The 13027-nt window shown below is 45.7% G+C and overlaps 1 protein-coding gene across 5 annotated transcripts in view; it reads right to left on the bottom strand.

Moving 5' to 3' along the window:
- The window catches only part of ARNT2 (aryl hydrocarbon receptor nuclear translocator 2), a 99206-nt gene that overhangs the window by 16393 nt on the left and 69786 nt on the right, over positions 1-13027 (bottom strand). For all 5 annotated transcript variants that reach the window (XM_054168968.1, XM_054168969.1, XM_054168966.1 and 2 more), the window contains 4 exons: positions 11729-11805; positions 9521-9655; positions 8235-8309; positions 4100-4251 (listed from right to left, as the gene is read on the bottom strand). In XM_054168968.1, the coding sequence (XP_054024943.1) occupies positions 4100-4251; positions 8235-8309; positions 9521-9655; positions 11729-11805 (439 nt within the window). The remainder of the gene's footprint in view (positions 1-4099; positions 4252-8234; positions 8310-9520; positions 9656-11728; positions 11806-13027) is intronic.

Below are 13027 nucleotides of genomic sequence, written 5' to 3'. Positions count from 1 at the left end.
ACAAAAGCCTTGGGGCTTCTCTTGTAAAACTCTCTTGCACAAACTGTCCAAATCTCCCTCTTTTATCCTACAATTTCCAAGTCAGCCCTGTGAGGATGTCTGTCACACACTGGCCTTGAGGGATCAGATCGTTTCTCATGATCCTCTTGCCATCTGTAGGCTAAGTCTTTAGCGGCACCACCAGGGGCTGGAATGTTATCAGAACTGATGATCTCCTTTAGTATTTGGGCCCATGAGAATCCCCAGCAGAAAGCAACTCTCCCACAGGCAGGGGCTGGTTCACCCAGCAGCCTGCCTCCAGCAGCAGCCTCTGCCAGCTCGCTCCCAGACTGGAATGCTGAGAGTCAGGATTCACAGATGCACAAGGTGCAGCACAGGACATGGGGGCTCACAAAAGTGGAATACCAACATTCCCCTCCAGGTCAGGGAAGCATCTTCCTTCTATGCAGGCAAAGGTTTTTCTCTAGCACCATGACAGATGATTTCATTCCAAGGCTGCTCTAGGTGTATGCTAAACAAACACTGGCTGCAAGAATCATTTCTTTTTGGAAACCCAACAGACCCAGCCACACAGGAAGATTTTGTCAAGTGGGGAAACTCTTCTTTTTTGGCCAAACCCAGCACAAATGCTAAACCTTAAATGCTTCATTTCTCCAGGAAGTTTCTCTTGGATGCCTACCCCCAAGTGAAAGGGAGAGAAGTTTTCTTTTCTCTTTCTGCAATGAACAAAGTGGACATTTGAACCTAACTATTCATTGTCCTTCTGCACCAAAAGCAAGCTTGGAAAGCTGGCTGTTTGAAGCTCCAGAGGAGTAGCTTGGGAAAAGAAAGAAAGAAAGGGGAAAAGAAAGAAAGGGGAAAAGAAAGAAAGGGGAAAAGAAAGAAAGGGGAAAAGAAAGAAAGGGGAAAAGAAAGAAAGGGGAAAAGAAAGAAAGGGGAAAAGAAAGAAAGGGGAAAAGAAAGAAAGGGGAAAAGAAAGAAAGGGGAAAAGAAAGAAAGGGGAAAAGAAAGAAAGGGGAAAAGAAAGAAAGGGGAAAAGAAAGAAAGGGGAAAAGAAAGAAAGGGGAAAAGAAAGAAAGGGGAAAAGAAAGAAAGGGGAAAAGAAAGAAAGGGGAAAAGAAAGAAAGGGGAAAAGAAAGAAAGGGGAAAAGAAAGAAAGGGGAAAAGAAAGAAAGGGGAAAAGAAAGAAAGGGGAAAAGAAAGAAAGGGGAAAAGAAAGAAAGGGGAAAAGAAAGAAAGGGGAAAAGAAAGAAAGGGGAAAAGAGAAGAAAGGGGAAAAGAAAGAAAGGGGAAAAAGAAGAAAGGGGAAAAAGAAAGAAAGGGGAAAAGAAAGAAAGGGGAAAAGAAAGAAAGGGGAAAAGAAAGAAAGGGGAAAAGAAAGAAAGGGGAAAAGAAAGAAAGGGGAAAAGAAAGAAAGGGGAAAAGAAAGAAAGGGGAAAAGAAAGAAAGGGGAAAAGAAAGAAAGGGGAAAAGAAAGAAAGGGGAAAAGAAAGAAAGGGGAAAAGAAAGAAAGGGGAAAAGAAAGAAAGGGGAAAAGAAAGAAAGGGGAAAAGAAAGAAAGGGGAAAAGAAAGAAAGGGGAAAAGAAAGAAAGGGGAAAAGAAAGAAAGGGGAAAAGAAAGAAAGGGGAAAAGAAAGAAAGGGGAAAGAAAGAAAGGGGAAAGAAAGAAAGGGGAAAGAAAGAAAGGGGAAAAGAAAGAAAGGGAAAAGAAAGAAAGGGAAAAGAAAGAAAGGGAAAAGAAAGAAAGGGAAAAGAAAGAGAAAGAAAGAAACCCCTCCAAACCAATCCAACACCACAGAAATACCCAGTCCCTCCCGAACTGGAGCCAGCAGTGCCCTCTGCAGTCCTCTGGGAGGACCTCTGTTCACTGACCAATGCAAGCCCAGGGAGCCACTGCTGGACACAGACCTACAGAATGTGCCTTTAAACCACCCACAGTTAAAAACTGATTGAAACCTGCAGCTTTGGGCTCCATTATCTTTACAACTCCGTGCTGACTTTTTAGCCGCCTCAGAGCTGTATTTTCCGGACCTGGCTAGGTTATCGTGGCCACAGACAGAGCAGAGCTGCCTACAACCACACAGCACAAGTGCTTGGCTTGCACTTTGCTGGAGCCAGAGCAGCTGAGAGCATCCATCAACACGTCAAGAAGGCCACAGACACTGGGGTCAGTGCTGAACATCCAGCCCCAGCAGGACCTGACTGAGGAGGTGGAAAACAACAGTTACCGCGATGTACACCTCCACGAGGCACCTAGGGAAGCAGAAATCAAAACATGACCCTAAAGGTGCAAACCAAAAACCCCAAACCAAACCCAGAAGCAGAGAGGAACAGCAGCACATTACAGTAGTCCCCTTTGCAAATGTGAGAAGTGGGAGAGAACAGAGAACAGTTTGAATAACGTATTCCTTCTGCTGTTCAGAAGCAGACATATAATGGGTTGCATCTTGCCACAAGAGCAGAACATTCTCTCCATGATAGGAGAGAGGGAACATCCTCTGTCAAAGGAGCAGCAGGCAGCTGCCATATTAGGTCAACATTGCTGGGTTGTTATTCAAACCTAGCAGGAGAGCTACAAGAGCCAGAAACTGGCACAGTCCTATTCAGCACTGTACTGCTGCATGCCAAGCTGAACACTAGAGTGAAGGCTTGGAGAAAATCACTTCCAGTGTCAACACCAGTCTGCAGCCCCACTTTTTGATCTGTGGGCTCTTGGGAACAAAGCACAATAAAGCCAGCCTGGGACTGATTTCCTAAGCAGCTTTTTATTTTGCAGGCCTGGTTCTGCATATAGAAATTATTTGGAAAAGCAGTATGGGGCAGCAGAAATGTACAAATATCTGTTTTGATGCAGAGTGCAGACAGGGAGATGTTCAGCTGTCTGCTTTCAAGGCACATTTGCTTGTTTTGCAGGGAGCTTAGCTGTTCAGCTGTTTAAGTCTGACTTTTCTGGGTATGCAGAAAAACCAGAAACATGATTGTGATGCTGGGTTTCAAGTGAGTGAAGCGAGCCCTTCCAGTCCAGCTATGTATCATGCCCACAAAAGCAAGCAAGAGAACACCCAGAGGCACTTACCAGCTTTGCAAGTTCAAATGCCAGAGCCCCAGGGGTTTGGTTTTGCAAGTGAAGCGCTCAGCATGCATCTCCACTAGCAGACTGCTTGTTCAGCATTTCCATTACACAGCCTAACAGGTTGAGATCTTAAACCCAATCATTTCCTCTGAGCTAGAAACTTGGCAAAAAACAATAATAAAATCTCTGGGCAGACCAGAAGCTGATTTTGGTTTAGAAATAGATTTAAGTTTATATTGGAAAGAAGAAATATTCTTAACACATACACAGAGAGTAAAAAGCAATGCCTTTACTGGGGTCAGATTAGCTTCTGCAGCTACTGGCTCAGAACTCAGCAGGCTCCAAAAGCCTCTCTGCTTGCTCACACTGTGACAAACTCCACTCCACTCCCAGGATGACCTCCTCCTAGGAGGTCCAATGACAGGATTTAGAAAATACTAATTCAAAGACAGGATGATTTATTTCCCCCCTTAAAAAAGGGGCTGGATCTGTCCCCACACTTGGGGATAATCAAACAGATCTTAAGTGAGTAGCAGGAACTCTTCCCACTCAGTGGGAAGTAACTAGTGAGCTTTCACAGGCCAGAAGAGTAGACACAGCTCAAGAAGACTCCCAGGATTAGGGAATGGTATGATCACAATGAACATGAACACTCAATTTTCTCTTTGGCTTAGGAATTAGGCTAACCTTCCTCCAGTATCAGGACAGCTGGCCTGCTGCTGGAAGCTCTGTGCTAGTTGAAGGCAGCCTGGACTGAGATCAATGGGCTTGTCTAATGACATCACAGATAAGTGACGTTTCCCCCAGTGCAGCCAGGCCCTGGAAACAGCACAGGGTAATGAGACAGACAAACAGCTACACTGGGAGCCCATGAGGCAGAAAATCCCTGTGACAGGCTGCACTGCTGCAGGGGAACAAACACAGCTCCAAACAGGCTGCCCAGAGATTCTGAATGTGCTTCACAGCAAAAAGCAAGGCTCAAATTCTTTCAAAACCACCCAGGAGAGCACAAGGAAAGGCACATACTTGACATTAGTGTTGGTGCAGATGATGTACTCAATCTCATCAGAGTAAGGGTTCTGGAAGGTGAAGCTGCTGGTCCTGATGAGCATCCACTCCCGGTTCTTGGTGCGAAAGCGGTACATTACAGACAGCACCTGGCCCTTCAGCTTCACAACCTGCAAAACCAGTGCCACAGGTTAAGGAGACTGCTGCTTGCTGTGCAAATGGAGAGGAACTGGTGCCTTTGGAACCTGAATTACAGAAAGCTATGGACACAGCAGGCAGAGTCTCAGTTTGAGTAAGCAGTATCTGCTCCATGGTCGCAGTTATTGCCTTCAGGATTCAGCCTTCACATTTTGTTGTGTAAAATGCCATTCCCCAGCCTGTACATAACAGCAGCACAGACACAGGAGATACAATAGGTTGTGCTGTTATCCCAGCAGGGAAGGTCAAGAGACTGACAGCAGCCAAACTGAGGCTCTTTTAGATGTCTCTATGCAAACCATAGCAAACCCTGCAGCTGAAACAAGAGCCCACAAGGAAAGAATCCACATCTCGAGACTCCCAGCTTTTCTGCCTGGATACCTGGCTACACAATCCATGTATGTGCCACACCAAAATCACAGCAGCATCAGAACTTAGGAGAACCCTTCAGAAAGATGACATTTTTTGGAAGCTATACACAGTTGCTTTGAGTCCTGTCCCCAAACACTTGCATGATGGCAAGGTGCTAAATAAGAAAAGCCTCTGGCTTTCAGAGCAGCCAAGAAGTCACTGTCCCTTTTCAGAGCATTCATGAAAACAGAGAGCAGACTTTTTGCTTGGACAGCCCTTTGCTTAGGAATAAGAATTCAGATGTCTGGCAGCACTCAGTTCAAATTCTACCTCTGGTAACTCAGGCTGTGTTGAAGTCAATAGGGGGGCAGCAAGTGAGGAGCAAGAAAGAGCCATCTAAAGAATCACCCCGAAGCAACACTTGCGCCCTGGAACTGCAGCTGCACTTCCTGTGTTATCTCCCAATCTTGGGCTAAGCCAAAAGAAAACTCAGAGGGTTCCAGGTCATTCAGCTGGCACTGGCCTATCTATGTTTATTTTTTATTGCTTTTCCACCAAGCTATCTCAGGGGTGCCTCAGGGAAGGAAAGGGAAGGTCTACTGCAAATAAATGCCACATCTCATTGTGGGTTCTTGATCCTTATCCACTGGAATTAACTTTTTATTAGCTATCTGTATTCTGTGAAGGTAGAAAAATCCAATATTTATCCCCTGTCTTCATTGACAAGCAATTGGATTAGGAAAAATGCTCCAGTCCAGGGTTTTTTTTTTTCCCCCAAAGGTCTGCTTTTCCAATCGATCAGCTGGACCCAGGATTAAACAGAATGAATGTGAACAGGAGACTTGAAAAGCTTTAGCAATGCCCAGGAAAGCTCAAAATCAAACTGAGCTAAGTAACTTGGGGTGTGTTTTTTTTAATTGCCTTTGTAGTTTTGAGTTCAGGGAGTGCTGCTCTTTAATCAGCAGTTTTCTGCTACCACACCCAGGGTACAAAACACAGCGCTTGTGTGGAAGTGTCCAATCTGCACAGCATCCCACTGGATATCAAACAGCTCTATTCTGGGGCCTTTGATACTGAACTCTAGTTGTTGATCTTGGCCTTCAGACTATCTTATGCTGGCCTGATTTTCCCACCCTGATGAACGAATTTATCTTCCTAAGGAAGTAAAAGCTTTTGAGATGGATACTGGCAACTGACCAAAACCTGCAGAACCCTCCCTCCTCCCTCATGCACCAACCCAATTCTGATGCTGTCAGCACATTAGAAATGTCAACTTTTCAGAGGGCTTTAGGAGAAAAGAGAGAAAGGAGAGTTTATTGGAAATCAGTTACCTTTTTTTTTTTTTTTAATGGAAAAAAAATAAAGTCTAAGGCCAACCCAACAATAACAAAACAAACTGCAGTGATCTGTTGTCCTGAAGCCTGAATTAAGCAAACACCAATGCTGCAGTAATACGAGACACCAAGATGGCTGGTGGGAAAATCCTGAACTGTCTTAAAGCAGTGCACACAAACAAGGCAGCACACAAAAAAATGTGCAAGCTGATGTTTAACCTTTACTTTCTTACATTCTTTGGTATTAATAAAAACCACCTGGTGCAGAGCTTAACTATTTACTTGGCCTTTTTTTCATTCTTTCTTCTTTTTGTGAGGATTGAAACAACAGCCCCAGCACCACTGCTACTGTGCTCAGCAAAAAGGCACCCAGAAGGAACTGCCTGCTACAGAAACAGCACCCTGTGCTCCTAGACTGGGCACAGGCAGAGTGAACAGGCACCTTCTGCATCACCCCTGCTGTCTTTTTGCATGACCTGAAGCAAATCTTGTAGGTCCCTGATCCAGCAAATCATTTGTGCACTTGCCTAGCAGTGAGCAAGTTCTCCAGTTCAGGGATACCCCAGCAGCCTCCCACAGCCTAATCTCCCCCTCAGTGAACACGGTCAGGACTAAGTCATTAACTTGGATGTCAGTCAGCTCTTCTGAGCCCCAGGCAATCACTTCAGAGGTGGATATTTGATGTGTTGTTATCCAGCAGCTCTCTGTCAGTGTGTTTTGGATGAATTTGTGAAGTCAGTCATTTGGGCACTAGTGAAAAGCAGCAGATGTGCTCTTGCCGCTTTTCAGGCACAGCTTCAGGGAGCTGAACCAGCTGAAAGCTAGTCCCATGAAGCAGTTATTAGTCCCTCAGCCAGCCTACCCAGCAAGTCCAGCTGTCATAGCATCAGGACAGCAAGGAGGGTGAGGAGGAGGCTGAGGGAGGAGAGAAGATGGAATAGGATCAGACTGCTGGTGATGGCTAGGTTCAGGTAGGTTCAGCTGCAGCATCACACCTTGCCCTAAGGTGGGGCAGAGATGATTTGATGTGGTGACCTGCTTCTAGCATCTAACTCTCACAAGCTCCTGCCTGTGAACCAACATTTGAATTTATAAGGTCTGCAGCTTCTGTTCCAACTCAGTCTGTTCAAGGGCCATGACGTGGATACAGACTGCTCAAGAGTCTTTTCTGGTAGCTCAGCAGGGAGCTGATTCTCTCCACTTGAAGGAAGGGGGTGTTCAGAAACAGTTGAAGAGCAGAGATACTTTACACCATCTTACACACTTCTGTGGAGACCATGAGCTCAGTTTCACAAGCTGTCCTATGGACACAGAACAGCACTTACTTGTCCTCCCCAGAGAGGCTTTTCAAGCTCAGTTTTTGCATGCCATGCTTGAATAAATAGTTTGATGTAGAGATGATTATAAACTCACTTCACATCCATGTTTCACAGCTGAAAATGCATCTCAGCATCCAACACAAGATGGATCAACATAGCTTCTTTGAACTACAGGCTGCTGGCAGAAAATCTGGAACCACTTTTATCATCTGGACCTCAGTGGTCAGCTAAACACACTGCAGTGCAGCAGGGAAGGTGCTGAACAGACCAGGGCAAGCAGAAGGCCTGGGGAAAGCATTCCTACTGTATGTCCCAGATCAGTCTGGAACGAAATGCTGCACCATGGAGCAAAAGCCTTTGATAGAGCTGATGTGAATGTGGCCCACTGTAAAAGCAACTCCAGAGCAGTAACTCCTTCCATGTGTTGTATTGCTTGTTACCTCTGCATGCATTTCTATTCCTAAGAGGCAGAAGGGCCACATTCTCTGTGGATGTAAAGTGGTGCAACTCCATTAAAATATGAAGTATGTCACTTATGCTAGCAGAGAACTTAGGCCATAAAGAATCCAGCATCACAGGGGTGGAACCACCTTCAATTCAACAGCCCATCTTGGAAGGTAAAGCCTTCTGGTTACCACTGAACACACAGTGGGATCTACACAGGCATCTCCAAACCATCTCTGCCTGAGCAGGGAACACTCATTTCATGTTTTGTGAAAGGAAAACAGCAATGTCTCACTGGGTGACTTCTTTCTGAAAACCTGAAAAGAGGTGCTGCAGTTTAAACTACCACTTATGCAGCAAATGATCAACAAATTGTTTCATTTCTTGCTACTCCTTCTGCAAAACAGAAAAAAATACCTTGAAATGAATAAAAAAACCAACCAACAAGCTACTTCTCCAAACAAAATAGCAAATAATTGGCAGAACAAAAGGAGCAGAAAACAGCACCTGTTGGAAACTCTCCCTCAGATGGCTTTGATCTTCAGGATGGCAGAATTCTAAAATATCCTTCCCCAGAAGATCCTAGGAAAAAGAAACAAAACCAGCAACAACCAAAGCTGTATAAAAAGCTCAGACCACAACCCAAATCCACATGCAGATCTGCAAGTGCAGGGGCAAGGCTACCAACCTTAATGGGACTGCTCAGTGAAGTGGGGAGAGGAATCAAAATGATTTGCAGGCATCCTATCCCACATTATATGTAGAGTAGTGTAGAGTAGAATAGAGAGGAATAGAGTAGAATAGAGAGGAATAGAGTAGAATAGAGAGGAATAGAGTAGAATAGAGAGGAATAGAGTAGAATAGAGAGGAATAGAGTAGAATAGAGAGGAATAGAGTAGAGTGGAAAGGAATAGAGTAGAATAGAATAAACCAGGTTGGAAGAGACCTGTATTTGTTCCATTGCACAGATATCCATTTAAAAACCACATTTTAAGTGACTTGTTTACTACCTGTGAAATGGCCTTTGGAACAGATTGAGAGCCTCTACCACAGCTCATTTTATGGCACTTAGTTTTGTAAGGACAGTTATTACAAAGCTACCAAAAATAACAATTAATGGGAGAAACAAATGAGCAGTAATTATTTCTTCTAAAGTGCAGCTGTTGAGAGTTATCTGAGGGACAGCTGTGGTGGTCAGGAGTTCTTTCATCATTCTACTCAGCTCTGTGACTAGTCTCCTACTCAGAGGAGCAGATGTAAGTCTAAAGGCAAATGGATGCTACAAGTTGCCCATTCCAAGAGTGACTGGCCATTGGGATGTGCTGCCCAGGGAGGTGGAGGAGTCACCATCACTGGAAGTGACTGGATGAGGCACTTGGTGCCATGGTTTAGTTGATTAGATGGTGTTGGGTGATAGGTTGGACTTGATGACCTCGAAGGTCTTTCCCAACCTGGTTAATTCTGTGTTCTGTAAATGCTGTTTGGGTATTGCTCAACAGATTAGCAGGGGGAATAAAACTCTCTCCAAGCACTGCTAACTTCCTGTCATGGAAAATGTCCTCACTGCAAAGCTGTTCAAGGTCTAAGGCACCTTTCTGTTAGGACTGGTTTAGATGTAAAAGGTACCAAGGGGCAGCAAAGGGGACAGCTGGACATTTGACAGAGGAGCGGACAGCTCAGGAAAACCAGCGGCGTTCGGCGCCTGCCGTACGAGGGGTGAGCCACAAACATCCCATGTTCTGCTGCTTTAGTTTTCAATGCACAAGCAGCATGTCCTTCAGCAGCTCACTGACCTGGGGCTGATAGCCAATGACACTGATGCACCTTGGGTCAACAAAGGTGATGACTCCATCAGAGTTGTGCCTGGACAGGAACTCGGTGGGGACTGACATGCCATTCATATCCATGCACACTGGAGAGCTGGTTACCTACAACCAACAGAGCCCACAACATTCAGTCCACAAAACAGTCACCTTAAGGCAAACTTGGTTACAGAGCTGAAGGACAAAATTCTGCTGGCAGAGTGCTAACTACTGTAGGAAGCAATAAATAAAACAACAGCACAAAGAAATGACACAGAGCAGCCTTTAGTCTACTTTGCATCTCACCCCACGGCACCTACCTAGGCTTAACAGCACAGCAGCAAAACAAATACACCAGAAGCTCCCAAGAAGGAGGGATACAGTAAGAATGGAAGTACAGCTGGATTCACCTCACTTTGTAGCACCACATTAAATTTAGGCATCTTGGCTCCTACCTTTGTCAACCAAGGAGAGACTCGCAGAGGACAATTCAGTCCACCCATTTTAGGGTAGGAAGGTCAATCTCTGCAACAGGGCCCCTCATCTGTAGACATATCCAACAGCACCAGCTCAGATTAAACACTGAGCTCTCAGGTGAGATGAAGCTCACCTGAAACACCCAGAGAACCTGAACAAAACTCTCCAGAAGCTGAAGCAGGTGCTGTTAGGCCAGCAAGTGGCTGCTCATCATAGAAAAAGCACTGTCCTCCTGTAACGCTCCTCAGATCTCACCAGACAGAATGATGCATTTCCAGCTCCCTGCCTGAAACCTGTGCATCCACTCATTCCTGCTGGGGCTACAAGCTCCAGAGCTACCTCTGTTAACAAGGCCCCATGGCAAAAAGAGAAAAATCTCCTTCTTTGCTGTCCTGCAGCAGAGCAGTCAGTTAACTGCATGCAAGGTCTCAACTTGCCATTACAGGACGGAGTTTTGAATGCAGGCACCTTGACTCCTTTGGGATTGAACCCATCCCAGAGCCTCTGCTTGCTCTCCCTCATGCACTCTGCTGGCTCTTCTAACCTACCAAGAGGTTCCGACACTGCATGTTGCTGATGTGGTTCTCTCAGAAAGCATCTTTCTTTGGCAGCTGTACACACGAGCCCCCTAACATCCCTCTCTCCATCAGTGGAATATGTAACCCTTCATGACAAAAACATGATGAAGCTCAAAGCCATCCTGCAATGCTTCTGCAGCTCTGCCATCTCAGTGGAGACACTTTGCAGAAGTGCCAACACTTGCAGTCATGTGCAGGCTGTTCACCTCAGCAAGAAGGGTTTCATGAGAGGACAGGTGCCAAAGGGTCCTTCCACCTTGTCAGAAGGAGCGATGCCAGACTAGCAGATGGCAATGAGTGCAGGCCAACAGGAGATCATGCAGGAGGCTCAAACATGTTCGCCCATGGCAGAATTCCCAGACTGGGAAGATCAGTCTTAGCCTCCCTGCTGCAGAGCAGGAGACTGCTCGCTGCTCTAGCTCCTGCTCACAGCTTTCCTCAGGAGAGGGCAAAGGAAGATGTAAAACACCAGCTGTGACTGTCTGGACAAAAAAAGCACTCAAATTTTATTCTCCTCGTTGCCTCAGCTGAAATCACATCTGAATGCACACTACAGTAATGCACTGAGAATAAAGCTATTGTTTGGGAGGTGCCTCTTGACTGCCTTATCTTCACCGTTCTCAGAACAACTCCAGCAATCACAGCTTCTTCAGTAGCTGATTAGCTGCAGACAGACAGAATGAAGGAAAGACCAGGAGGCAGTGCCTTAGGTAGCTACTGGAACCTACCATCTGCAGCATCTGCACTCCCACACTGCTCACCATCTGGAATATCCCAGCCCTATGCACCTAGAGAACAGCAGGTCTGTTCATGCTTGTGCTCCAGGAGCACCTTGGCTGTTATTGCTGGGTCAGGTACACATCTGCACCAAATCACGTCTTCATTTTGCTCTGCTGACATCTTCTGAACCAGTCCTGCCCGTGGCAGAGGGGCTGGAACTAGATGATCTTTCAGGTCCCTTGTAACCCAAACCATTCCATGATTCTGTAAGGCACTGGCTGCACAGCAACATCAAGATGCTTCGTGTTTTGTAGGCACGTTAGAAGCCGTGGTCTAGTCGCAGAGCTTGGAGCAAACCCTTCACAGCTAAACCACACCAATTATGCTCTCAGAAGCAGTTTGTACACAGAAAGACTGGCATTACCTGAAGCCTTCCTATTGCCACGAGGCAGTATTTACTACCTTGGCCCACATCAGCATCTTCTTCTGGAATAGTCATTCCTAAAGCAAACAATAACAAACACTGTTACAATCAGTAAATTGGGGCGGGTAGAGCTGCTGCTGGTTCTGCACTATGCTAGATGCTCTAGACCGTACAAAATAACCTCACTGCCTCATTAATGCATAATCTCTGGACTCAGACCAGATGACCTCTCTCAGTTCTTCATCCCACACACCCCACAATGCATACACAGCACCCATGGCAGCAAAGGCAAAGCAGATAGAAGAATTCCATGATGCACTGAAATGGACAATACCATTTCCCCACAACATGCAGCATGTGGTCGCTTCAACTGTTTAGTGAATGCAGGTCATGTTCAGTTCCTTTTGTGAGTAATACCCTAGAATGAGTCTTACAAACAAGGCCTAGCCTAGATCTTCCACAAACTTCAGGCTCAGACTCAACAGCTGGTTCTACTTCGTCCTAGAATGGCCCAAATCTGGGTCTCTGCGTTAAAGGGCTGAAGGAACGCAGATGCCTGGCTTGGTCCAGTTGTGTAAGAGGAGTAACTCCTCCAAACACAGGGACCATTTCCAAACACACATGTGTGCTGGTTTCCAGCTCAGCCTGTCACAAAGAGGAACGCTCAGAGGAGCTCTGTTTACTTGACAGTTGGCTAGGCCTTAGCTCAGCCTATTTCCCAACTCCAGTTTGGAGATATCAACTTCCTCTGAAGCGCCTGGAAAAACATCCTCCACGAGTGAGCCTGCTGCCTCATTTTAAGTGATTGGTAAACTCTTTCACAAGGCCTTGCAAGGAATTCAGTCAAAACAGGCAGTGAATCATTGAAGAGGCACTTTAAAGCGTTAAGGAATTTAATTGCAAAGCAGCTACCAGTTATGGAGCAACAGCCACTTGATCCTCACAGTTTCTGATCCCCAGTGTAAGTTGATCCCTGGAGCATGCAGAGGATGACAGCTCACAACCTCCTTACGTGATGCCTCTGAGAAAGGGCTACAGATGCTGCTGAATGAGCTGAAGCAGTCCCTGGAGGCAGCTACATCCAAATAATTGACTCTTATCTGACAATCAGTTTGTAAAGAGCACTCTACAGGTGCTTTGCAGATCACACTGAGCTATAAGATAAAATAAAATGTATAAAGCAGGAAAGAAAACTACAGGTGTAATTCTGTACCATCTAGTCAAACTTTGTTTGCAATGGAATTCACAATTTTGGGGGCCCAGCTTCACTTGCAGATTCACTGACAGATAATGAGGATT

The sequence above is a fragment of the Dryobates pubescens genome, chromosome 17, assembly GCF_014839835.1.
Source record: "Dryobates pubescens isolate bDryPub1 chromosome 17, bDryPub1.pri, whole genome shotgun sequence".
NCBI lineage: Eukaryota > Metazoa > Chordata > Aves > Piciformes > Picidae > Dryobates > Dryobates pubescens.
This window is presented reverse-complemented; position numbering and strand designations above follow the sequence as displayed.